A 27160-nucleotide genomic window follows, 5' to 3' on the forward strand; every position below is an offset into this window, starting at 1 on the left:
CTTTGGACAGAGACACATTTCATACTACTTGCAGGAATGTGGAAAGACAACAGTGGACCAACATTTGAACATTTTGCTTCACACACACAAAAAAAATAGATTTTCCGCCAAAAAAAAAAAATCTGGAAATGCTCATCAACACTTTGCCCTGCACTGAAATACAACAACTACCTTAATAATGTGAGTATAATACTGTACTAGGTGTCCCCTCAAAAGGCAGTTAAAATGTTCACTGTCTGAAGAACTTTATTATAATAGCGGCATTATGTTAAGCATTTAAATGGCATTAACATTCGCATGTTCATATTTACTGCAAGTTTTAAGCATTTATCAAATAAAACTAGAAGTACGGTGCACAGTAATGACAAGTGATTGTGTTTACTGGTCTTATATAATTCTCTTATGTTGCTCATGTATTACTCAGTTTAAATGTGTTGAGTTCCGTAGCCTGTTTATGATCTGAACTCCGGAGTATTTAACAAGCAAATTTTGATTAGTAGTTGAGACTTTATTTGAACATTTTCCTTCTTTGAAGATAAAAACTAACACGCATTGAGTATGTTGTGTTAATTAAGGTTTTATGCCCTAGTAATGAGCATTTGTTCGGTGACAAATTCCAACAACTTTTAATATGCGTTGGATAAGATGGGCAACACTCTGTTGTTAGTCTGATGTTGACAGAAGCGTGACGCAGATAAAATTGATAGAGGATGTCAAGCAGTTTAAACTAAACTGCAGCAGTTTTGTTTCCATGGAGCAAATATGAACATATATCTGTAAATATAGTTGGATGTTCAATTTGTACCCGACATGTTTATTTTCAAATAAAGTTACTTGAATTATGCTCATTTCTGTTAGCCCATCTATGGCGTATCCCCATTCTAAGTTAACATTTAGCTTACTGACTTATGTTGGGTGAATAATTGCAATGCTGGCTACTTTGAGTGAACATTCCTGTGACAAATAGCTTGAAACAAGAACACTTTGCTTCTCGTTTGAAGAAGCGTTACCTATCGGCCCAACCGAACGGTACAAGGGCAGACTAGAGAGAAAGCAACACAAAATATCAAATGTCAACAAAAATACAGTCGGTACCAAGACGAAAATATGATATTTAAAGTATGAAAAGGGTGTTTGCCTGTGAGGTGTGTGTGGATTTGATTTCAAAAGTAAACTGAAAAATAAAATGAATGTAACTGTAAATATGTACATGATTGAGTCATGTTTGCGGCAGTTTGGGCAATCGAGCGCTGTGACCTGAACATCGGAGGCAACAAAAGCAGTCATCATACGGAGCGGTTTGCAGACGAGCGTCTGATCGTCCGACGGGGACAAGCCTTCACCATCTTTGTCCATTTGAGACCTGGCAGCAAAACTCTCAAAGCACACGACGCCAACCTCAAGTTCATTGTTCACACTGGTCAGAAAGCAACTGAAGGACATCTTGTGCATGTGCATGCATGCGTCTTGATTTAGCTTTTACATATTCACCCTGCAGGTCCGCTGCCCAAAACAGAATCAGACACCAAGGTTACCTTCCCGCTCAGCGACACCACAGTGAACACAGAGTGGAGCGCCTCGGCCACTCACGATACAGCTGGCAACAAAGTGTCCGTCACCATTGTGTCCTCTCCCAACGCCCCCATTGGGGTCTACTCTCTGACTGTGGACCACCACGGAGAGAAGACCACCTTGGGGCAATTCACTTTGCTCTTTAACGCTTGGTGTCCAAGTCAGTCCCTTTTTTTGTCTTCTTCACTTTGGAAAGTACCATCTTCACCAAAACCAACTAACTTGGGAGAAACTAGCGACTGTATGATGAAGTGGCAACGACCACCATGGCTCAGATGTTTCCTGGGTTCAGTCATGTGACATTCACAAGCTGAGGCTTTCGGCAAGGTGATGCCATTTTCAGTCCACAGCAAATAGCAAGATGGCCACCCCCTGAGATGGCTAAAAACGGGCGGATTTTGTACTTAATTCATATTTCACAAACGTAAAATTAATCAGAATGCTGTGTTTAGACTAGCCAAGGCGCATAGAGCTTATTATTGCAAATAATTTTGGGGGGCTGACTTCCCCTTTGAACAGGCTCACATTTCATCCGAAGTCAATTTGTGAGACAAAATTTGAGGTATTTACACTTTTTTGTGACTTTGGTATGCCACTAGAATTTTCTAATATCAAATCGGTGCCTCCGTTCAGTAAAGTTTGGGAAACGCAGCTCAGATCAGTAATTTTAACGAGATAATATTTGGAAAGTGTTAAATTATTAAAGGACATCTTTATCTTTATCTTTAAAAAAAATTATAATGTAACCGAATAATGTACTGTTTATGCGCTAACATAAATGTTCATTACAAGAATAAAGTAGTACTTATAGAGGAAAAAAGTGGTAGGTAAATATATTTTTCTTGAAACATTTTGTGAAAAAAAAGCTGTAATTTATTACATTTACGATTATATGTATTTGTTTTTACTTTTGAGAAAAAAGTCACAAGGTTATAAAAAAAAAAGGTGTATTTTTTTTAACAATTTATAAAATTACAGTGAAAAGTAATAACATTACAATTTGTGTATTTAACTGGTTTTAAAGGGTTAGATTATTTTTTTTTGGGGGGGGGGTGGTTTAGGCCACATCAGAGAAAGGTTTGGAGGAATAAAAACCTGATCTTGTGAGCCTAGAGTTAAATGAGAGATCCTGGTGAAAATAAAATCCACTTTCGCAAAAAGTAACATTCATGGTTCTTCTTGCCTGGTGCCCCCAGGGGGTGTAGATACGCCAATAGTTGCACTTCCAAACTTCTTCACGGTCGTAAACCGAGGACCACCGTACGTACGGCACAAGCGGCATTGGGGTGGAGTGGAGTGGGAGGTGGTTCACCACGCCACGGGGGAAGCCGTCACGGTGACGTGCCCGTGGGTAGAGAGGCGGACCCGGCTGTGCAGCAGCCACCGAGCAGCGTGTCTCCAGCAACATGAAACATGGATGAGGAGGTCGCGGAAAGTTGGGAGGAAGCGGCTGATAACGGGGTAAAGTAGCACTAGCCAACCCTGTCATTGATTTGTACTCCACCGCTGTGCCGGCAACTTCATTTTGGCGTCGGTGCGGGACATTCTTGGAACGCTTGTTGTGTGTCGCTCGTCTCGCGGGCCAACAATGTGGCTCATGCTAACGCGTTAGCATCGGGAAAGTTAGCGAGCTAATGCCAAGCGGCTGGTGAGTTAGCTCGGCCGTAGCCAAGCGAGTGTGTTACTTTGTTAGGACTAGTTAGTATATTCTCCCAAAATGGCCTGTGTATTATGTGGCTCTATTACGGTGGCAAAGTTTCTGTTTTTTATTAGCTAATGCTACTATGGCTGGCTTGGAACCGGCTCGTGTCGATGTTACGGTTCAACTGTCTTCCGGTTTACCGTTTGGTGCTCATTTCACAGCTACTGCATCTAATTCTACTTAACTTTTTAATGTAGACGCACAAAACGAAGGCTTCGAAATTGAAATTAAGACGACCGGCTCCCCCGCACACGGTCGGTTGTTCAGCTCCGATTAATTGAGCGCGGTTCCAACTTTTCACGACAGCTAATTCAATATGTTGGCATTAGCTGCTTGCCTTGTCGGAGTTCCTGTTAAAAAAAGCTTCATTTTAAAAGTTTGACAGCGGGCACGGTGTTCCACTGGCATGTTGTTTGGGAAGTAGCCAAGTAAGCAATTTTACGACAGTCTCAGGCGATCGAGTTTGCAGCCAAAGTTAGCTTAGCGCCAGCCGATGACGTCACCAACGCGGCCCGGCGAGAAGGCGCTACAAGCCGGAAGTCGCTAGTCAGCGGTGCTGTGCATCACGTCATTATTCCTCACATATCCCAATTGTCATCGAAAAATACAACAACTCCCTACCTAATGAGACCATATTGCGGTTAATGTTAGCGAGCTGAGCTCTTTCAAAATACCGTGACTTGACAGCTGCCCTGGTGTAACCAATGTATAAATAGCTTGTAACTCAACCCTGCTTTCCTCCTACCCCAAGACTTGCTCAATACCCTTCACACACTTACTTTATTTTTCCTCACTGCCATCAAAATCCCCATTGGACTCGTTTGTTAACATGAATTCATGTTTGCTTTTCATTTCCACAGGAAATGGAAAAACGGTTAGAGGAGAAACTAAGAATCAGCCAGAGAGAGAAGTAAGATGATTAAACTGCATTTGTTTGTTGAAGTGTTATGAATGTCATGTCCCACCGTTTTTTTTTCAAGTGTTTCTTGAGCCGGGAAATGTGCCCTTAAAATAAATCTCTAGTTTTGTTTATGGGGTGGCACGATGGGGGACTGGTTAGCACGTCCGCCTCACAGTGCAGAGGTCGTGGGTTTGATTCCAGCTCCCTGGAGTTTGCGCGTTCTCCCCGTGCCTATTTGGGTTTTCTCAGGGTACCCCGGCTTCCTCAACGTTCTAAAGACATTCAGGTTCGGTTGAGTGAACAATCTATATTGTCCCTAGGTATGATTTTAGAGTGTGGATGTTCGTACGGTATTCTGATTAATATTAACTTAAAAGAAGAACTGAGACTAATACATTTTCTGAGGAGCCTGACATTTTTTGGTGGAGTCACCGTCTGACAATTACCAGGTGAAACTCTGGCCGACTTGGATGCACATACCTTGGGTTAAAAGTTTCCACGATGTCGATAAATTATGGCTTTTGTGATGTATACATGGGCACAATGTTTTTGTAAATGTATGTGGTTGACACTGTGTGCCTTAGATCCTTATTGTTTAGTAGAAAATCATTCCACTCATGTGGTCTGTTTCTTGTTAGGAATTAAAGTTCCTCTAAAAAAACAAGTCACGGGAAAATAAACATTTGACCACACTGAGTGCTGTTGTAAACGTAGCTCCTCCTTACAGCCATGTTGCAAAAATCCTTACCAATAGTATAATTAAGTCAATAATGAGCCTGCTTTTATTGTAGCTCCTAATTGGGGAACCTGAGCAATTTTAGTTACGGACCAATCTCATTCTGAGAGTTTTTGACAATACTAGATCCCAACTTGGCCTCACAGCGACCCGTTTTTTTTTTTACCCCCATTGTACACATTTTGTCAGCGGAATTTTCAGTTGGACTTGCAGTGTAATTATGCTTTTGTTGAATATTTTAGTTCTTGATTGTCCACTGTGACAATCGTGAAATCTGAATTGTATATGTTTATAGCCTAGGTCCATCTCTTTTCACACTGAAAAATTGAAGTAATTTTCAGCGTGTACTGGTTATGGCTGCCAGGATGGCCGAGTGGTCTAAGGCGCCGCGTTCAGGACCCAGTCTCCCCAGGAGGCCTGGGTTCGAATCTCGAATTTCCCCATTGTGGGACTAATAAAGGGCCAATTATTATTATTATTATTATTATTATTATTATTATTATTATCATTTGTGTAAGTACTGAAAATTGTGGCAGCGCATATTTTATTCATCTGAAGGCCACTCCATCTTTTAAAAAAGGTGTTGTGGACAACAGTTTCTGTTGCTCTAACACAATTTATCATTTCCCTTATGGAGCTCATGAATGATCTTTTCTTAACATGCCTTATCAAGCTCAAACGTCTTATCATTTTTTTTGCCGATTCCAGAGACTCAAGCAACCATCACTGTTCTTCGCACTCACCACTGAAGACTGCAATGGTGATCCAGGACGACTCTCTACCAGCAGCGCCACCGCCGCAGATTCGCATCCTGAAGCGGCCCGCAAACAACGGGTCGCTGGGGTCGCCCCTGAACCAGAACAGGCCCACGCCGCAGGTCAAGTCCCTGGCACAGCGCGAGGCGGAGTACGCCGAGGCCCGCAAGAGAATTTTGGGGAGTGCCTGTCCGGAGGAGACGTCCCAGGATAAGAACAGCGCAGACCGGTAAGTCCAGTAGATCCCAATCTCTTGATGTCTTACTGTACTACAAAGATTTATGGAGACAACAACAAAAATATATTAGTTTGAAGTTGTTATCCAACAACTGCAATCTGCTGTCCCTGCGAGAAAATGAAGTCCAAATTTGAGATTTGCCGTCGAAACGGTTGTCTACCACTTTCTGATCTTCTAGTGCCATTTACTATTTATCCTCCCACAATGTGCTGAACTGTTCATGGAAACATTTACCTGCTGATGTGCGTGTTCCCTCCAGGGCCGGTCGCATCAACTCTACGTTGCCTTCAGAGGACACCAGATCCAACAGTCACGCGGTCCGACAGCCAAACAGCCCAGACGGCACCCAAGGGTTCCGACAGCACAGATAAATTGGACCTAGGGGCCACTGGAAGGAGAGTGAAGTTGTTGTTTTGTTTTGTTTATTTTTTGGCGTGGGGGAGCAGACAGACAACACTACTTCGCTCCAAACTTTCTTCCAACTGCGGTAGGATGTCTTCTCCTCTCCCGGCGGAGGATCCCCGCCAAGCCCTCCCTCCTTCCATCTTGACACTGTGACTATGAACGCCTGGACTCACTGTGACGATCCCTTTATAAGGAGCACCTCACTCCTCTCCAAGCAAAGACTAGCAAAGAGGTGCAGTGAGGTGAGGGCCATCCCCCAGCAATAATAGTCAAGACGTCACTTTATAGTTGTGCTTTTTAAATCTTTCACGTTGGCTCACCAACTTTTAAACTTTTGCTTTCCCCCCCCCCACTCAATTTTTGTATTATTACAAAGGTTTCTCTGCTTGGCCGGTTTTATATGAATTTGTTAATTAGAGGACTTGCCAGCACAGACCTCGGGATACATAAAGCATGTGAAATATAGCCAATGTTTTTGGGATGCAATATTGATCATTTCGTGGTGTTGCAATGTAGCTTTATCAACGCACCCCTTATGTTGCCATTTTTTTTAAACCATATTTGTTTCAGTTTTGTTTTAATTTTTTTTGCTGGCCTTTCTCCTCAGGCTATCACGTCTTTGTGTTTAAAAGCAAGCGCCTCGAGTAAAGTAAGTGGACTTGACATTCACTTTTTAAGTAGCTTTTCTGCCTTTTAAATATACAAAACGTCAGCAGTATTTTAACCCAAGAACAAAGATGGATATCAGGTTACTCAACTCATTTGGTTCATAAAGCATGAGTTTCCTTTGCTTTTAGCAAGCTTGGCCATGCCTTCTCCAGTGCAACACGCAGTCAACGCTTTCAAATGGTTCCAGAATGAATCCATTAAAAAGGATTGTATTTCCTTCTTTTTTTAGCATGAACTTTTGCCAACATGGTGGATGTTGTGTGTTTGAAATGTTTACGTGACTACCTGTGCAAAAGGTCACTGCTGGAATTCTGACACTGATATGAATGAAGAGGATGTATTATTCAAACATTATCCAGAGAGCAGAAAGCAAGTAACCAGTTAGCCGAGGAATGATGTTTCATGATGTTGAGGTTTCATGTTCTTCACCCCCATCCACGTTTCAGTTTTTGTTCACATAGACTTTGAGAAAGCCATATTTTGTGGTACAAGCCATCGACGGAAAGGTCCAATTCCGCCTGTATCGCTTCTTTACTTCCTGGGGGTGCAAGCAAGTGGCGAATGTGAGTGAAAAAGGCCTATGGAACGCCTAGCGAAAGTGCAGCAGGCAACTCTGCCAATTCAAACAGCCTGTAAATAAACAGATTTAATAAAATGATTTCCAAAAAAAAAAAAAAACATGCTTCATTAATGGCCTCAAAAAAAATAAATGCAGGCACCAGTGATGTTATCAAACTTTTAATTACTTTAGTATTCTATACTGGATGTTTGCAGTGTTTGTATGTCAGGGAGTGAGGTGCTAACTTATGCCGATGGCTGTGTACTCTGAGGAGTACAATGTTTGGTTCAGGGGCGGCCATGATTGGACGCAGGGGTCGCGAAGGAGTGAGTTGAGGTATTTGAACTTTTTCTTGGATGAACGCTTTGGGCACATGCAGCAAAGTAAATTCAGGATACCAACATCAATCAGCATCTGTAAAAACAACAACAACAAAAAAACGATCTTTAGTCAGCCACGTCCAAATATGAGTAAAACTGCAATAAAAGGAGCCAAAGAGACACTTGATTGTAGGTTAATGAGCAGCCACTAGATTACAGTGAGGTCCTGCATATTTTGTTAGTTTGCTACTCACAAATTAGTTTACTTTGTTCCCCTGTGTAACAGATCTGTAAAAACCTGCCGCAAAACTCAGCCATTCACATTTTTCTGCTCTTTCTATATTGCTGTAAAATGCCAGAAGATGACGCTATAGTCTAGGCCAATAGGAAAATAGTAATTGTATCAAGGAAGAATGTTGAAGTGACACATCTCAACTAAAAGACGTCATGGAGGTGTTAAGTTTAGAAGGCGTTGTTTGTAGAGAGTCTTAGTTACATGTCTGTTTTTGTTCTGCTGAATGGCTGTTAAAAAGCCAAAGTGAATAAATGGTAGATTTTTTTTAAAGATCAAGTAAAGCTCAGGGATGGCACAACGGAGTTATATAAAAAAAAAAATCAAGCTTCCTAGATTCATCTTTTTCAGATAAACATGTACTGAATGACTGAGATTCTACATAAACGCACTGTCTGTTTGTTGTAACACAGCAGATGAAATCTTACTTACACTGCAGAACTATAGTGGGAGTCATGGAGTAAAAAAAAATATATATCATTCCTTACTACACAGTCTGTAGACAGGGTCTCTTAATTAATCTGAAAAAATATTGAAGAATAGCGATGCTCCCATGTTCCTGGTGACACTCACCTCCACCACAAAACAAATAAGGAAATTGAGAGCAGCCAGAGCGGCAAGCAGCATCTTGAAATTCAAGTCGGTGAAATCATAGAGCTGCATTATCTTTATGAAGAAAGGTCCCGGATACAACACCAGACAAGTCATCACGGCAAACAGGACAACGAGTAAACACAGGAAAATCACTGCAAGGAAAACGGGGACAAAATCTTTTAAGAACTCTATGAGGGAATACTGGATTTTAAAACAAGCAATCATGTCCAAGGAGTCAATATTTCTTACCGTTGTGGTAGAGGACATTCTTGTGAGGGTGACCCTTAGTAACCACCACAGCCATGAAGATATATTGGAAACCAGACAAGCAGAACACACTGGTGTTCTCCATGTTGGGTAAATTGGCAGTCCCAAACACCGTGGAATTGAGGGGAATATACCTGATGGAGAAGCAATCATTATCAGGGACAGGCATGATCATCATTGATTGTGAAGAAAATTATAAGACTGTTGATTAATCTAACCATTACGCACAACACACACGTTGACTTTACACTGACCAGTCCTGTGAGGTGGTGATGAAGAGCGCAGCAAACTGACCCAAGATTATCACCGATATGTGGATGATGAGGCTGCCTAAAACGGGGAGGGCCAGCAGATTAGCTGGTGGCCGGTAGGGGCTCAGTTTGTCACTTGGGCCACCTTTGCCCATCATGATAGCCAGCAGGGTCACCAGCACCACATCAATGAACAGGAACTGCAGGTCAGCCAGATTGGTGCTCACCTGGACAAGTTTTCAGCGCGTCAAAATGACACAGGACTGACTATCCTCTCTGGTATTTGTGTTAGCTGGTGGACTCACTGTGTATAAGATGAGAACAGAGCAGAACTGAATCATGCTGTACACGGCCATGTATCTGAAGAGGCTGAACGCGGTGACCAGAGAACATCGACCTTCTCTGCAGAAAACAAGAATAAGCCAGACGTCATGCACATACGGAAGAAAAAGAAAAGATGGATTTTGTTGGAAACTTTTAGTGCATTTGCCTCCAATGTAAGTTTCACTAAATGAGATGAAATTGGGTGGATGTGCTAACAAGAGGACATGAAAGAGTTTCAAGAATTCCCGCCTAAAGCTGAACAAAAAGTCATCTGTTTTGGTTTAAAATAGCCATTTTGGGCAAATTCAGGGGCTTGCAATATGGCAAACCTATCTTTCCACCCATCCATTTTCTTTCGGGTCACAGGTGAGCTGGAGTCTATCTGAGGTGACTTTGGGCAAGAGGTGAGATAAACCCTGGAGTGGTCAGCAGACAAAAGCAAGGCACATCCAGACAAATGACCATTCAAAACACATTGACAAACTTCCAATTTCGTTTTGGTGTTCTCAACATGATACAACACCTCACATTTGTTGGCGGGCTAAAAGCATTACATGAGTCAGCAGTTGTTATTAATAAAGTTGAAGCTTGCCGCAAGTTAGGCTACAATACCTACACAGAACTTTCTAAAACATGTGGTGCATGGGTGTGGAGTTTTTGCAAACCCACTGTGAAAAAGTTCAGTGTAGAGTGATAAGTTTTTTTTTTTTTGGTACATAGAATAGATTCATCAATATGTCGAACACGAGACGTAGGTGGAGAATCTGGAGAAAACCCACGCAAGCACACACAGAGACGTCCCAACAGATTGGAACATTGACCTCCAGATGCGCTAATCACTGCCACACCTGTTTTGCATCTCCATGATTGCTCAGTGCTCACCTAATGAGCAGTGGCACACAGCTGATGTTTTCGGTCTTGGAGGTGAAAGGCGAAGCGATGGAGGCCTCTGCTTCAGACAAAGAGATTCCGGCGTCAGCGGCTCTCAGTGCACCGCAGTCGTTGGCGCCATCTCCACACATGCCCACCCGGTAGCTGTCGCAAAGGAATAGCGTGGTAAGACATTTGAGAAGAACATTCTTTGGGGGGTATATTCCAGTGAGCTGCGAGCTGAATATTTTTCTCAGATTTTCCTAACTTGTCGATGCTAATAACATGCAGCATAATTTTCCAGTCATCAACCATTTCAGTAAAATTAAAACGTTTCTGGGCAAAAAAAAAAAAAAAATTTTTCTAATAAAAACACTTGAATGTACTGATGTAAATTATTACCCACAATGGGCTTTCAAGACATTTTACAGGTTGTAAAGAACTGAAAATACTACTTTGCTGATATATATGCGTGTGAAAATGTAACAAGTCCTGTTAAGATATTTTTGATTGAAATGGCTCTGACTTTCTTAAAGACAACCTCCTAATACTGCAAATATTTATTATTATTTGCATTGACTATTTAGAAAAATCATTTGGAACGCGGTGAATAAGCATGTCGGGCCAAAGCAGTCAGTTCAGCAAAAGAAAATGAGATGCCAAAGTAGAAGTCACACAGGAACTTAAAAAAAAGACAACACTTTCTACTTGATTTACACGTTTGATCATACCCATTTACATTTCTTTAGTTCCTTCTTGTGCATGCACTCACTTCAATTTCTGAAACTCTTTCACCAGTTGCGTTTTCTGGTCAGGAGCCATACGTGCAAAGACTGTTGCTCGCATCAAAACCTGCCCAATGAAATTAAGACAAAATTAAACTACAGTAAAAGGGCAAAACTTACTTTTACCTGAGAAAAGTACTAGAAACACGTTTTCATTACCTTTGGCAGATGCTCAGGGAAGTGGTCGCAGAGGGCAGTAAATGAACTGCCACTAATAGCCAAGTGATGGCGAAAATCGGCCTGGTAGAGACCCTTAGAAGAGAGGAAACATTATCTGCATGGAACTACCATTTAGTATGTATTAAGTATGAAGGCTTGATTATGAATAATCTGGCCCCCAAGAGAACTGAGCTAAAATAGCTGAGTTAGAGGCGGTAATATTCTAAAGTGAGCTTTGAGTGAGACATACCTGGGCTGTGACTAATGTGCTGTCTCCATCTTCTAGGGTGAACCTGAGGGTGGGTGCGGTTTGATCCGTGCGAGCGGTGGCCTCAACAAAGATGAGCCCCTCATCAGCCCTCACCATTCCGCAGCTTTGAGCAACATTGACTGCGGTTTGAATGTTGTCACCTGTGAGAGGAACGATTTAACATTTGGGAATGTTTAATGGATAACGTATGGCCAATTTGGATTAGTCGATAAGATAATGGAGGAGGACCGCATTGCTAACGAGCGTCTCTCACCTGTGACCATGACAGTTCGGAGCTTCGCCTGCCTCAGTGTGCAGATGACCTCGGCACTCTCTGGCTTCACCTGATTCTTCATCATCAGCAGGCCCAAGAAATGCATGTCTTTCTCTACCTCCCCACTGTAGATAAACATGTACAACAGACAGTTTGCACGATCATATTCATTTCAATATTTATATACACAACAGAATTATGTGACTGACCTAGGCAGGAAACTCACCGTTCAATGGTGCTTAGATCAGCGCTTGTGTCCATTGGTTTATAACCAAGAGCAAGAACTCGGAGACCTTCACTGGAAAAGCTGCATAGTTTCTTTGAGAACTGCGGTGGCACTGAAATCAGAATGCATCTTATTCTGGACTCGTATATCACCCAGTGTGGAAATTGGACAGTGTTCCAAATCCAGAAAAAAAATGAAAGACAACAGCACTTTAAAATGCATTTTATGAAGGCAAGTAGAACAGAACATCTCTTATTTGGACAATACGCTGCGTTTGTTTTCTCCATTTTCCCTCCAACATGTGTAATGGTCAGATTTCAAAGCCCCTTTTACACTGCCTGTAAAAACTGCAAATTGTCTACCTCGTTTTTGTGTCACTGCTTACTGGTTTGCGGGTACAGATGGAAAATGGAGGGCTTAATTACTTTATGCTATATCAAAAATCACATATGTCACCAATGTCTGACCGGTTTCTTGTCGGCAGAGGCTTGCCACCATCTCTGGAGATCCTTTCATGAAAGCTATAGCAGAGCGACCCCCGCAGGCCACCGTCACCACACTCATCCTCTGCAGGGCCGACGAGAAGGGAAACCGCTGAACGATTGCCACAGGCTCACTTGTGGACTGAAAAAAACATGAAGCCGCAGGTTAAAGTTCTGAAACATATATCACGTCATTGCTTCTTCCGATGAATTCAACTATTTTTGTGACAGCTCAAAAAGATTGATTGATTTATTGATTATGAAGGGAATGTTGTACTGGAATAATACACAGGTTATTGGTTGATTGCACATTGTGGGTGCCGGCAGAGACACTTACAGTCGCATAAAAAGGAAGCAGCCTCGGAGGATGTCTCATTACCGCTAAGACTCTTTGCCCTCCAAACTCCGCATCCAGCACACCACTGTCTTCACCTGGTTCCTGAAGCAACTGGAAAAGGACACAGAATTGTGGTTCAAATGTGAATAAAATTAAGCAGACGAAATTCCTCTTTGGACATCTAACATTTGTCCCATAGCAATTATATGCATGAAGTCCAAATTAGTTAGATGAAATAAGCCTTTTTGGCTCATACCCAACCAGTGGATTTCAACATTTTTATCTCCAGGGGGTCTCCAGTGGGCTGCTCATGCATTAGGGCCAGAGTGTGACAGCAGGCCAGGCACGTGAGCATTGGCCCTGGCGGGAGAAGTTGAGGGTCAGGGACCACGTCTGAGAAACCAGCAGATCCCCCCTTCACTACTCCCCACACATCCAGCCCCTCTTCAGTCAGAGTTCCTGTCTAAAGAATAAAAAGTGAGAGTGCGCCAACTTTATTCATTTAAGTGGTTAATACATTGTGATTTCTTTGGGGGGTACAGCCACGAACTGAGGAACTATGGTGTGAAAGCAGCACGCTGGCCGGCATCATACATGCACACATGCACATCACATAGATGGTCTTCACCTTGTCAAAACAAAAGAGCGACACCTTGCCGCAGACATTAATGCGTGGCGGACTAATGCAGAAGATGCCTTGCTTCTTCAGTCTGTGCTGGGCATAGATGGTGCCAACGGTGATGGCAGCAGGTAGGGCTGGAGGCACCACAATGGTGACAATATCCAAAACCCGAATCACCACCTCAAACCAGCTCATCTAGACGCATAAGAGATAAAATTGGTTGGAATGTCAAGAGGTTTCTAGATTTATTTTCATGACTGTTTGCGTGCACACTTACATCATAATGTGAGAGGATAACAAAGCTGTAAATGGTCCCAATAAAAGCTGTACAAGAATGGAAAATAGGGATTAAAATCTTAATTTACTTCTGAAATAATACACAATATAGATAGAACTAATCAACCAGTGTTGGTAAAAGAGTAATAACCGCTTGGGGAAGGCCCTTATCTCTATGTTCAAATAATGAAGTACCAAGGACACAAATGGGAAAAATTTTTTTTTAATAAATTGTGGGGAAAAAAATCCAATAAACAATAGAAGCAGCCCAAAGTTGCTGTTTTAAGTTCTTACCAAAAACCCCCAAGATGACCAGGAACTTAGCAGCATCTTGGTAGAAGCGAAAGGTGGTGGGCTGAGGGTACAAAATGGAGCTGACCAAGTTACCTTTGGCAGTAAAAAACCCTGCGGATGACACACAACTATTAAGTGAACTGGTATTGCACACCCCTAGTTGCTATACCGCCAAACACAAATTAAATGAGGAAAGTTGAGGCACTGGCTCAACATACCCCATGGGTACGATACTGACTTTATGTACTGCAGTTAATATGGAGAATTTATAAGCTAGTTTTAGCACGCAATTTTGCATCTCAAAGATATCCTTACTTTTGTATAAAACAAACAAACTTTGGTATTTTCACAATCGTCATGAACCTTATGATGAAGTAAATTTATTTTCATGAGTAAAAACGTGGCTCCACAAAATCAAGTTTTCCCATAAACATTCAGTCACCTGCTCAATTATTTATTCACAAAAGTATCTTCGTAAAAACGGGGTGGCCCAACTTAGCCCAGAGTGACCAAATGTCACAACTTATGACGCCAATTGAACATGCTGAAATGCCCACCGGACGCTTCGGGATCCAATGTCACTACGGTTGTTTGCTACATCAATCCAACGCCCCGACACTTCCCAACGTTGGTCTATCTAGGCCTCTAAGTTTAGGGTTACTCCATTTTTACTTACCAGTGCCTGTGACCACAGCGACAGCACCAAGATCACCGGGCCCCCCTCCTTTGGCCCGGATGAGTTGTGTTCCACAGAACAGTGTGTGTTTACGCTCAGCGTCTGATATATATTTTCTCTCTGAATCCAACAGGGGTGTTTTCAGCACTGGGACACTCTCACCTGGACACAGGTAAAAGTAAAAAATGTCTCGCATTTTCATACAGACAAATACGACACATCAATAGACAGACATGCATCTATTGACGTCTAAAAAAAAAAAAAAAAAAAGATCCGCTGATTTTAAAAACATATTTTTGAGATCTGTTCTCTCATTTTATTTCACGTATCCATCTTGTACATATGCTGATTGTCAAAAATGCAATTTATCAAATTCATTTGAAAATGAGGTGAGTCCCATCATTTCAGCAAAATATGAATCAATACATTTTGTTTGCGTGAATGTAAGAAACTGTCATCTTGCCTGAATATTAGACAATTTTATCTCATTAAAACCAGAAATTGGTAAAGGCAAAATGTCAGGGATGAATTACAATGCATCCAATATATATTATTACAATCTGGACGTCAGCTTGAAGATATTTATTGAACTAGACCTCTTAAAATGTTAATTGAGAACCCTGTAGTAGACGCTACCAATTTCCACAAGTGGAAGAGGTCTGTGCACCCATCAGTTCTTGGGTTGAATCTCATTACCATAGCTTGTGGCATAAGTGTACCTAAAGTATATACAAGTTGTATACCATGAGGGGGGAAAACAGTTTCATGGACGTGTGGTATTGTTACGTCATCAACACTAGGAGGCATAAATGATTTGCTTGCCTACATTTGAAGCTGTCTGGTTGTGCTCACCTGTCAACATGCCCTCATTCATCAGACACTCCCCCGCCAGCAGGGCAGCATCACAAGGCAGCAGCAGGCCATCCTTAGGTAAATATATGCAGTCACCAGGCACCAGCTCCGCCAAACTTACATTTTCCTGCGCTGAATAAAAAAAAATTAATAAATAAATAAAATAAATCGATGGTACGCATGACATCAAATTGGGACAATATGTAAGAAAATCAAATACCTCCAGACTTTCTTTTCACTGTGACATTAGTGACTAAGCGGGCCATGTTATGAAGAATGACTCTTTGCTGTGGAGACGATAATGTGCTATTGTCGTTATACATTATTTTCATTCACGCAAAAAATCAAGACCAAAGTGTCACCTTGCGGATCTCATAAAGTGAGATACAGATGGAGACAAGAGAGATTAAAAATATACTCGTGGAGTAGTAGTAATATTCATCCACCGTCCACAGGATCATGCTAAATAACTGGAACACGTAGAAGGGGTTGAGGACCTAAGGGAGAAGACAAAATTTGGATCAGCATATTGTGACGACATAAACAAATACATAGCAGGGGTATCAAATATATACAAAAGAAAATACAAAAATAGCCATCTCACCTCCTGAATTAATAGTTTGAAGTAAGACTTCACAGGCACATCAATCACGTTGGGCCCATACACGTGTCTCCTTTAAGAAGGGAAACACAAAACGTGAAGCAGTAAAACAAACAGGTCAAAACTCTCAATGATGTTGCCATGCTCACCTCAGGTTCTGCTCAAGGTGACTCAAACCATTTTTGAAGCCGTGAAGATCCTTGCAAGTCCAGTCCTCATTGAGGACACTAGAATCGAAAACAAAAACATGATTGTGATGCTACTGCCGGACTTCATCTCAATATGTAGTGTTAAACCAAACATTTGGGTGATGTAAAACTGCCCAGAAGCTGCATTTCACCAAAAATATATATAAAAATATCTGCTCACTCTGCATTCGGTAAAATGACATGAACATTACCTCACGAGACAGAAAGCTGCCTTCCTGTCCAACCATATGTAGCGAAGGCCCTCAAACAGGTAGTAGCGCAGAAGTGTTTTCTGTAAAAGAACATTTGCAAGGTTGGATAGCACTCGACCAATTCAAAATTAAAAAAAAAAAACAAAAGGGAAAAAAAAAGAACTTCTTTACCTTCTCCTGGTAGAGCTGAACTGTGTCATTCCATTCTGTAGACTCTCTATCTCCCAATAATTCCAAACTATTACAGCGAGAAAAACAGCACAAGAATGATTACGTGTCTTTTCAGACATGCACAAAGTGTTGTGAGGACATCAAGGCAAAGCTCTCAAAGCTCACCTGCCCTCCTCCATCTCCTCTGTGAGCACCTCCACCACTTGGGACTGGCCACAATGATCCTTGAAGGCAAAAGGGCAACACAAAAATTTGAAAAGAAAAAATACAGAACAGTCAATACAAAGTTGTCCATGAAAACAAGCCAATCGAAAAGGCGTAGAGTGAAGCTACAGCTGAAAAAGCCTCTGCCTTTTTTTTTCCCACATGACGAGATATATTTCAGCCAAGGAAATCATCATCCAACATGGCAACATAAAATTCAAAATGAAAAAAAAAAAAATGTTACACAAGCATTATTTGTCTAGCCAACAAAATGTATAAATTTTAAACACTTTCTTTTACACTTGCTGTATATATTGTGTTAGTACTTTTAGTTACAAATATTTTTTGTAATGATTTACACATTTAAAAGTTTACAGAGCAAGAGAAAGTGAGAAAGAGAGAGAGCGTGTGTGTGTGTGTGTGTGTGTGTGTGTACTGTGCTGTAGGTCATCATAGAAAATCCAAAGTAAAGAGATTAAATCATTGTTCTCACACGAATTAGCACAAAATCTGCGATGCCCAGAGGACAGGGACGACAGCGCGCCAGAAGAGCAAGTCGGGGGCGCCAGTGAAACACAATCAGGAGAACACCCAGGGAAAGCGCAGCCACCAGGTGACACAGCCACACTCGCCATCGGACCCACTTGTACCCCTGGGCATCCTGAGGAGCGGTGGGGGAAAAAAACAACAACAACAACAACAAACCACTGAACAATGCAATACTTATTGTACAAGTACATTTTTACGATTCTTGTTGTGTTTTGGTCTCCCATAGTTTCCTTTGAAATATAATGTAAACTTTGCCTATTTGTTTTGTTGTTTGGAGCATGTCAGCAAGTCATTTGCCTCTCCTGACAGAACGAGTGGTTCTTACCATGCGTTTGTCAGGCACAAAAAGGGCGAGTCATGCAGGCCAACGGTGGGAGTGGGAAATCCACCCAGCAGCTTACTTCCTAAGAAGCGGGTCACATATCAATGTCACAAAAACAGGACTCTCGCTCAGTCAGTCACATTTGCATGAACTGAGTCACTAAACACAAAAGTCAATATAAACAAGACATTGCATTGCGACAAAGACAATTAAGTTACTGATTTTAAAACATGGCAGATTAGGCCAATGAAAACTAGGTCAAGTGAGGGAAGTGAGTACAGACGTGGATCTATTTTGATGACCACATCAGTGACTGAAATTACTATCTTTGGGGATGCTTTGAAGATGCCCGTCATGGGTTTCAAGTGATAATTGGTTACTCAAACCCACACCTTTTAAAAATAAGCAATGCTACTGCATTGACATCAGTTAATTAAAAATGTGTGAGTATAACTCATGAACAAATATTGAGTTGAGCATCAAAATGTAAACACCCCTGAGGTCATACAAAAGAGTCTAAGTCATCTACTCATCCAATTTGTCGAGCGCTTGCGCTCACTAGGCTTGTAGGTGAATCGGAGCCTCTCCCACTTGACTGTTGATGAAAGGCGGAGAGACAAAAGGTACAATGCAAATGTCTCAACAATAGTCTACTAGGAGAATGAAACAAGCAACTACAGAAGAAAGACAATTAATTGAAGATGGTCCGCCTCATAACAAGCACGTCAAAGGAACTGTTGTATAAAGTCCAAAGAATACTTAACCCAGAAAACATCCATTTCGACTTTCCAATCCCCTCTAATAACCCTTTTTAAAGCCATGAGGAAAAAAAAAAAAAATCGAGCAGCTCTTTTTTTCATACTCAGAGATTCCTCCTAGAGAATATGTCCACACCTCCGCAACCAGACGGGATATTTGTTTTCATTAATAGGCAAAGAACAATACATATACTAAGTTGTTCAATGTCACACTTGATGGTTGGGTAAACTGCATGTTTGTATGCACGTAATTAAAAAGTCCGCTTTCCATTATGTGTCCCCTTTAAGCAGTATAGTTAGTTTCAGTTCAGTATGCTGCTTTTTGTCAAGCGTATCAAATTAACACTTCCACTTCCTGTTTGAACAAAAGCCTTCCGAAGCTCTAACCCTTGCAATCTCCCCGGTGGAGTCCTTAGACACTGCATATCAGCACGTGAGCGGTCTTGACTCGGAGCAATGACAAAAAAATAAATACAAACAAAACACTCTTATCATGATAACAAAATGTTTGTTACAGCAATCAATCGGAACACATGACTGGCCTGAAATCATGTGAAAGACGGCCAAGCTTGACGCAATCCGATCACACGGTTGCTTTGTCCAGAATAGCACTAGTCTGCAACCCCACAAAGTTCATGAAGGAATGACACCAGCTGTTGCAATTATTGGTGCATCTGAATTGGTTTATGTTCATTTAATTTAAGAGGTACAACCTTTAATATTAAAGTAATGCCTATACAATACATTACAACTTTATTTATATGGTGCATTTCACAACAGCCAGAGCTGTAACAAAGCACTTTCCATATGGTGTAATATAAATTATCAGGAAATTAGAATACAAATTAAAACACAAATGCAGTAGATACCAGAAGAGCCGCAAAAGGTTGTAAAGACATTTTTTTACTTGACTTTGCCTTTAAATATCACTTCAAACTCATTTTACATTATCCCTAAAAAGGCTTACAGATTATTTGAGTTGGAAACAAATGCACTGGGAATGCATATGTTGTCTATACAACCTGTAAAAAAACCAATTGTAAAGACATAATGAAACCTTAGTCATTTCTCAGCTTGAGCATTTTGATAGCCACTCATCAGACCAAAACATACACATGCAGTAGAGACTTTCTCCACCTTCCACTAACAACTCAAAACTAATTTAGCTACTCCACAACATACTAAGTTCTTGAACATTCACGACGTATCACTTCACATAGCCTTTAGCAATATTGATTTATTAGTCCTGCAATGAACAATACCTTATCATATCTCATACAATGATTTAGTTCATCAAAATGAATTTTACCCAACTATGCGTAAATTAAAAAATGGTTACTCAATTTACTTTTTTCTGTAGTTTTACTGCTTAGTCTTTGGTACATTTACTTTAAGGGGATTCCACATTTTAAATAATGACAAGTTTATGCATATCGTGTAATGGTTTTCTACAATCAATAAGAAATTCATTGCATTATACGACTGGATCTAACCACATTGAATTATTCTAATTTAAAATGTACCGTCCTTGAATCGTACCGCTCCCCATTTATCGAGATATGTATGGAATTGTCTTTTATTTGAGAGCTGCACACCCCTAACTTTCACTAGCTGTAACATTTTCTTATGAAAGGCCATTTTAGTTTTTAAAAAAATATTCCAAGATCAACTTTTAGTGGCATTTGATGCAAGGGTTGTTTTTCAAATGTTTTTTTCCACAACAGTCCCTCTGGGTTGTTTTTTTTAGTTGTTGTTTGTTTGTTTTGTTTTTTTAGAATTGCATATTGGGCGCATTAACATACCCACTGTGGCCTACGAGCAATAGATTACCTAATCATGCCCTAAATTGTCATTAGTTTTTTGCGTTTGTTGTTATGAAATGCAAATATCCAGGCTGTCAGAAAATGACTGCTCAATCTATCAATACAGTCCTAAAGAATTATGAACACTTTGTAGAATACACAAATCCTCGATAGTCCTCATACACTACGTTCAACCCAGTTCAGGTAGCGCCTCGTGTTTATTTAACAAATAGAGGTAGAGCACTTGCTACTGAGGTGCTAGCAGTAGCCTCCGCGTCTTTTGGGCTGTGCTAATGTTGCCGTATGACTTAGTCTCTAAACCGTTTCAAATTGGGTGGATTAATGACTAAAGTATACTTACGTATGTTCCTGACGAGTCTCCGGTAGTCGAATGACTAGTTTCACTTTTATTTAAGCCATGTGCCCGCCCAAAACAAACCAGATATGAAACGTCATCAACAAACATGCGTCTACGGTAAGCGACGAGGTCCAAGTCGATTTTCATGCGGTACTCAAACGGAAAGTTGATGAAGCGTTGTGTTGCTTTCACGCACGGGTATTTTAAAAAAATGTTCAATTCATTCATTAATTTATTTATTCATTCATTCAATTAAATAGTACAATTTAAATGATATTTCATTATGAGTTCTACACATTTTCATGAGTCCAAGTTTCATTATTTACAGTGAGAATACATTCGAATCGAATTTGGTTTTGGTTTTGGTTTCATTTGTTTTTACAGCCGCAATATTCTTCCATTTACAATCAGACATAAATACAAATGCACAGATGGTTTCTACGACTGGAAATTACATTTTTAGTCCAATCAAAAAAAAAAATAATCACAGATATTTCAAAATAGAGAGGTGACCAGCAAGATGTGCGAACTTCTACTTTGACCTCAGCTAATTCAAGACATCTTCTTGCAAAACGAAATTGATTCTTTTACATCTTAGAGCTGTTAACTGTAATTGCCTCAAACATCTCCAGGTTCCAAATTTAAAAAAAAAAGGGTTTTACTTTGCAACAGGTAGCACAATGTAAAAATAAAGATGTCGACCATTTTGTAGCATGGTCACCAACTAAAGTGCCCACATCATTTCCAACACAAAACATTTTCAACATTCCAACCGGATTTTCTCTTCCACTCCACTCAAATTGTGGTAGTGAAGTATCGATGGGTGCTGAGCTGTCTTCACTCGCATCTGTTCATGATGCAGCAGCTTTCTTTTCTTGGTAAGTTGCCATCATTTTCTTGATCTCAGCAATGGCCTTTCCTGGGTTGAGTCCCTGTGAAGAGCAGAACCCGTGTGAAAGCTGAACTCTTTAAGTCTGGGAGAAAGACAATGTTCATGTTTCTTAAAGAACCTTGGGACAGGTCTTGGTGCAATTCATGATCGTGTGGCAGCGGTAGAGAGAGAAGGGGTCCTGAAGTTTAGACAGTCGCTCCTCAGTAAAGTCATCGCGAGAGTCGATCATCCACCGGTATGCCTGTGTGACAGACACAAAGTTCACCTTTTACTATTTCACGTGTATTAAGAATAACTCCTCGCCACACGGGTAGTTGGTCTGTCCTTTCTGTCTCATTGTGGTTTCATTTCCCATTGACCTTACAGACATCACTTGTAAAGCAATTGTTCTACGACTACTACTGCTAATAAAACTTCCATAATATGGGGCAGTCTCTAAAATGATGCTAATGTCAGTGACACACTGTTACAGACATGATATTAAAACACCTAGGAACAGTATTACATAAAAAAAAAGAAAAAAAGAAAAATGGAATTGGATTTACAATACCTGCATGAGAACAGCAGGTCCTAAGTATTTGTCCCCATTCCACCAGTAGCTGGGACAACTCGTGCTGCAGCATGCGCACAGGATGCACTCGTACAAGCCATCCTGTTGGTTGAACACATCATCATATTTAAATGTGCACTTTGATGGTGCGCTTAATTTGCATATTTGTTCATTGTCCCTGCGTTCACCAGTCCAGGACGGAGACTTTTGGACCACCGTGTGTTTCAGACAAAATAAGTTACATGGTTTATGGCATTTCATATCACTCGATTTACTCACAAACGCTGCGTGAGCATGAGATACAAAGAAGAAGAGGAAGTGGTACAAATGTAAACACCACAGTATATGCAGTAAACCATTTGTCACATGTACAATAATATACATACAATATGATCGTTCTCTGCGTTTAATATTTAAGACAACCTGGAGACAACCTGCAACCTGCAGTGTAGTGCGTGAGGACTGAATTCAAATCTCGTGTTCACATCTTTGTCAATGATGTGTGTGTTGACAAGTTGCTGGAAAAAAGTTGACATAATTACCAGTTTTTGCCTGTCTCCTACTGACTGGTAATATTGGTCCTTCCCTTCCTGAGATTCATCCTTCTTTTTTAGGTAGGGCTCAATGGATTTGTACTGAGCGTAGAAGTTGCTCATGTCCTGGAAGAATTTAAAAAACAAACAAAAAAAGGAATTTACTAAGTACACTGTATATTATTCTAAAATCCCAAACAGTATCCCAAAAGATGTTTTCTGGATTTTCTGATAGTAGGATGTTTTAGTTTAATGAGTTGTTTACAAAAATTTACTAAATGCCGTTTTTTTTTTTTGCTGACATGAAATCTCAAGTAATAGTACCGGTATACGTCAATAACATCATCAAAACTGCTTATCCTGTACAGAGTTGCGGGAGCCAAAAAACTTGCAGTACTTACTGGCACGAGATCTTTGACCACATACATGTGAGGGAGCGGGTAAATTTTGGTGGCTTTGTTTGTGTTGCTGTCAATTTTGTTGAGGCATGCAAGTGTATTGCCTCCATTGATGTTCATGGCACATGAGCCACAAATACCTGGAACGATTATTGCAGTCATTGGAGCAAAATACTTTTGTCTCAATCATTTGAAGGCAGTAATTTGTAGTGACAAAAACAACAAGAGGTAGTCCCTCACCTTCACGACAGGAACGTCTGAATGTAAGCGTCGGGTCCATCTCATTCTTGATCTTGATGAGAGCATCCAGAACCATCGGACCGCAGCTGTATATTCAGAGAAACTATTCAAAACACTCTCATTCAGTAACCTCTCACCCTTTTTAATTGTCCTGTGCATCCACAATTGCAGCAAATACGGGGTTCATTTGAAAGAAAGCATTTATTTGCATGCATACTTTCCAATGGGTTGTGGATATGTTGAAAAAAAAACGCTGCCAGGTGTAATGTATTTTGATTGGTCGAAGCACACCAGCCAATCGCAAGGCCTATCTTAAATTAATGACATTAATGCGAGCATTTCTTTTGTGTATAAAAACTTATAAAATCATAGTGTGCCAACTCAAATGCATTATGTAGCCACATGGTGGCAAGATGGCGAATCAGAATGTAAAGGTCATTCCTGCTCTCTGGTGGCACCACGTTATTTTTGTTTTCTGAAGTACCATGTGTCACGTGTCTTACGTGTTAAGGTCTATGTCATATGTCTGCATACGGGGCTTGTCCCCAGCAGTGTCCGGATCCCAGCGGTAAATCTGGAACTTCTTTATCCTGGGTTCAGGAGCAGGGGAAGCCAAGGTCTGGGCAAATCGCACCGTCTGCATCATAGACAACAAAGAACAGGCCCCATCAATAAGGTTAAACTGTCAGTGCAGGAGATGTTGAATTTACAAGTTGTTTTTCTGTCCACTGAAATAAAACGCCTTCCATAATTATCGGCACCCATGGTAAAGATGTGTTAGAAGAAGGAGCCAACCTCAACCCACTCAGACACTGGTCACTGGATAATTTACAGATATTGTGCAAAGAAAGATGGCTGAAGAGCCCTCTTTCTCTATTCTCCCATCTCGTGAAACATTATAGGATGAGATTTTGTAGGAGTGTTGTATTGGCAAAATTGAGGTGTACAAATTATTAACATCAGTGGTGCTAATTATTTTGGCACACATGATTTCATTATTTCTTAACGTGGCATTTCGTTTCCCACTGAATAAACGCACTTGAATTAAAAGATGGAGTTTTGTCTTTTTAAAAAATTGGTTCAGTTTTATATTTAATAAAAATAATTTTTAAAAGCCAACAAACAGCTTAAGAAAGCATGATAAAATTATGGAGGGCAGTGTAGACAATTATTTTTATTTTTATTAACGTACTCTGATTTTTTTTGTTGGAAAAGGAAGGCATCCAATGTTCAGGTATAGTACCTAATATAGTGACCGTTGAGCGACTCTTTTTGTGTAACACAGTCTCCCCTTAGTGGTCGCCAGGGTGAACTGCGTGCTCGTGTTACACAACTTTGCTGTCTGTTACCCAACTGTCTTTGTGACAAAGACGTAATGAATTTAAGAAGAGCAGCAACTTTTTTTTAATTTGCAAATTTATTGGATAAGAATTAATTACACAGAAACATTTCATTAAAAAAAAAAAAAATCAGACCCCACTATAAGCATTAGCTACCACTTGATGGCCAAGCGCAGAGATTATTGTACGGTGCTGTACTGTTATTTCCTGTGTTGTTCAAATACATTTTAACACAAAACTCATTATGATGATAAAGCATAGCATTGAATTGCATGATAAGCAGAGATATTGCATGTAAATTTCCATTATATAACATTACACGTTCATATTTCCAGTAAAGACACGTCGATACAGGATCTATAAGGCGACTTACCACCAAAATGCTAGAGTTCCTGATGGCCAAAGCATTCCGGGTTAAGGCGACACAACGTACCGACATTTTTGCTCTAAATGAGTGATATTATGAAGCAGGTAGCCTGTAGTCGGATTCAACTGAGCAGACGCGCGTTGAGTTGCAATGTTAAACCCCGCCCCAGTTACGGTGCATTTAAATGACGCAATGGAATGTCGAACGCGTCACCGCTGGAGGTGATCACACCCAGTTATTTCCAAATATTACTTTTGGGGTACGGTAATTAAGATTGGATAAACACTACACATTCTTATTAAATGTATTAATTTAAGTGTTTTTTCAAGTCGGTTAACTAAAGCTTCATATGTTAGTAATGGCATTATGTCCGATAGTAATTGAAGGTAGCATATATATTACAACACGTTGCTGTGGACGAGGGTCAGTTACGTGTACACCGTACGCGTACAGTATACGGTCACGTGACTTTAGTGGTTCTGAAAAGGGGTCTGCAAGCTGAAACTGTGGTGTCAACACAATCATTTAAAATTTGTTATATTATCATTTTAAGCACACCAACACTGATGAAACCCGTGTACGCGATCAGAATTTCTAGTTGTCTCGCACACTTTGCGTACGTGCAAATGGGTGTCAGAAATTTTGAATATTGACGGACCTTTCACGCAGCGGTTGAAACACTTGCTTATAATAGCGAACAAATTACTAAATTGACAATGCTGACTGTGCTTTTGTGAACTAGCTCCTGTCTGTTGTTCGTGGGCGCAGTGCACATCAGCTATTCACGATGGCTCGATATGAAAATAATTGGATTGAAATTGTGAAGAAAAAAAAAATCCCATAACATTTAGTGGTGGACATTGTTGTTTTGTTGAATTAAAATATGGATATGAGAAAACTTCTCCCTGTAATGGGGTTCCTAAAAGTGAAAAGTTTGAAAAGCGCTCATTTAGAGTTGTCAATGAAACTAATGTACATGTTTTCGGAACATGGGAGGAAACCCGAGAACTCAGAGAAAACCCACGCAACCACCGAGAGAACATACAAATGCTGCACAGGAAGGCCGAAGCCAAGATTTAAACACAAGCCTCATAAGTGTCACCTTTCAACTCAACTTTCACGATGGCCGAGTGGTCTAAGGCGCCGCGTTCAGGACCCAGTCTCCCCAGGAGGCCTGGGTTCGAATCTCGAATTTCCCCATTGTGGGACTAATAAAGGACAAATTATTATTATTAATTATTTCTGAGTGCATTCAAGACATATCCGGGTGCCCCTGTGCTCAACAAAAAAAAACATTCAGTCTCCTTTTTTTCTTCGTGTTGACTGTAAGATTGTTGTTGTTGCAGGTCTTGAAAAAGACACGACTGGAACTGAGTGACAGCCATTATATCTTTTCCTTCCTGTTGGTGTCACTTTAGAATTACAATTTGCCAAAAGCTGTCAAGATCTTAAGCTATGGCAGCACATAAGTGATTGAAAAAAAAAAGGTGGGTGTCGCACTAACATTAAGCTTTATGTCAAGTAGGGGGCTGTAAATTTGAGACCCCTCGTTGAACCACTAGGTCAGGAGTAGAAAGTAGTTTCTGAAATAATTAAATTATTTCAGAAACTACTTTCTACTCCTTTATGCTTCTCTGATTCAAATCCTATTTTCACACTGATGGCAACTTGATGGTGTCGAGGTTCCACTGAAATGTAAATGTTTCATGCCAGAAGCCTGACGTTTTGCACAAATTCAGGCTGAGCATAAATGGAAGCACGACAACCACAAAGACAATGTGAACTTTCATGGTAAGTTGAACTTGATTGAAATGGTGACAATGGCTGTCACTGCAGTGACAGGATGTCTCTTTGTTATCTTTTACATTTAGAAGGATAGTGGAAAGAGTGTTTTGTGGAGTGGAAATTCAGTCTTCCTTTCTAAATGGGGACAAATTTGCAGGCTGGGTAAATCTATGTCAAACCTGTCAAGCCGTGTTACAATTTC

General features: G+C 40.6%; 3 protein-coding genes and 1 long non-coding RNA gene across 6 annotated transcripts; 2 read left to right on the plus strand and 2 right to left on the minus strand.

The window, feature by feature from the left end:
* The first annotated feature begins 2798 nt into the window (after window positions 1–2798).
* LOC148340026 (SUZ RNA-binding domain-containing-like) lies at window positions 2799–6972 on the plus strand. 2 transcript variants are annotated; one of them, XM_088290087.1, is made up of 4 exons: window positions 2799–3033; window positions 4135–4184; window positions 5620–5895; window positions 6164–6972. In XM_088290087.1, exons 1-4 carry the CDS (start codon window positions 2986–2988, stop codon window positions 6273–6275), a joined length of 486 nt encoding a protein of 161 aa, XP_088146213.1. In that variant the 5' UTR covers window positions 2799–2985; the 3' UTR covers window positions 6276–6972. The 2 variants fall into 2 exon arrangements, with proteins under 2 accessions (XP_088146213.1, XP_088146214.1); XM_088290088.1 differs by lacking the exon at window positions 2799–3033 and adding an exon at window positions 3069–3220.
* A 728-nt stretch (window positions 6973–7700) lies between these two features.
* On the minus strand, window positions 7701–17160 carry atp13a2 (ATPase cation transporting 13A2). Its single transcript, XM_088290086.1, has 26 exons — window positions 17026–17160; window positions 16861–16927; window positions 16690–16769; window positions 16439–16516; window positions 16293–16362; window positions 16051–16185; window positions 15909–15975; window positions 15689–15820; window positions 14837–14998; window positions 14161–14271; window positions 13868–13914; window positions 13597–13785; window positions 13225–13431; window positions 12969–13079; window positions 12617–12773; window positions 12150–12261; window positions 11924–12048; window positions 11650–11810; window positions 11400–11492; window positions 11228–11307; window positions 10468–10620; window positions 9567–9663; window positions 9265–9488; window positions 8993–9144; window positions 8723–8895; window positions 7701–7951 (listed from the first exon to the last, which is right to left on the minus strand). Exons 1-26 carry the CDS (start codon window positions 17037–17039, stop codon window positions 7778–7780), a joined length of 3171 nt encoding a protein of 1056 aa, XP_088146212.1. The 5' UTR covers window positions 17040–17160; the 3' UTR covers window positions 7701–7777.
* Window positions 9903–12072, plus strand: LOC148340028 (uncharacterized). Its single transcript, XR_015842502.1, has 2 exons — window positions 9903–10641; window positions 11686–12072. It is a non-coding gene; the product is annotated as an uncharacterized LOC148340028 (long non-coding RNA).
* A 3912-nt stretch (window positions 17161–21072) lies between the features above and the next one.
* On the minus strand, window positions 21073–25336 carry LOC148340029 (succinate dehydrogenase [ubiquinone] iron-sulfur subunit, mitochondrial-like). Of its 2 annotated transcripts, XM_088291864.1 has the most exons (8): window positions 25180–25336; window positions 23970–24103; window positions 23467–23552; window positions 23230–23366; window positions 22838–22954; window positions 22296–22397; window positions 21864–21986; window positions 21073–21785 (listed from the first exon to the last, which is right to left on the minus strand). In XM_088291864.1, the coding sequence occupies exons 1-8, from the start codon at window positions 25243–25245 to the stop codon at window positions 21705–21707; spliced, it is 846 nt and encodes a 281-aa protein (XP_088147990.1). In that variant the 5' UTR covers window positions 25246–25336; the 3' UTR covers window positions 21073–21704. The 2 variants fall into 2 exon arrangements, with proteins under 2 accessions (XP_088147990.1, XP_088147991.1); XM_088291865.1 differs by lacking the exon at window positions 22296–22397.
* Window positions 25337–27160: the final 1824 nt, after the last annotated feature.

This window comes from Idiotropiscis lumnitzeri, chromosome 3, assembly GCF_059441095.1.
Source record: "Idiotropiscis lumnitzeri isolate Australia: NSW breed Sydney's pygmy pipehorse chromosome 3, RoL_Ilum_1.0, whole genome shotgun sequence".
Taxonomy (NCBI): Eukaryota; Metazoa; Chordata; class Actinopteri; order Syngnathiformes; family Syngnathidae; genus Idiotropiscis; species Idiotropiscis lumnitzeri.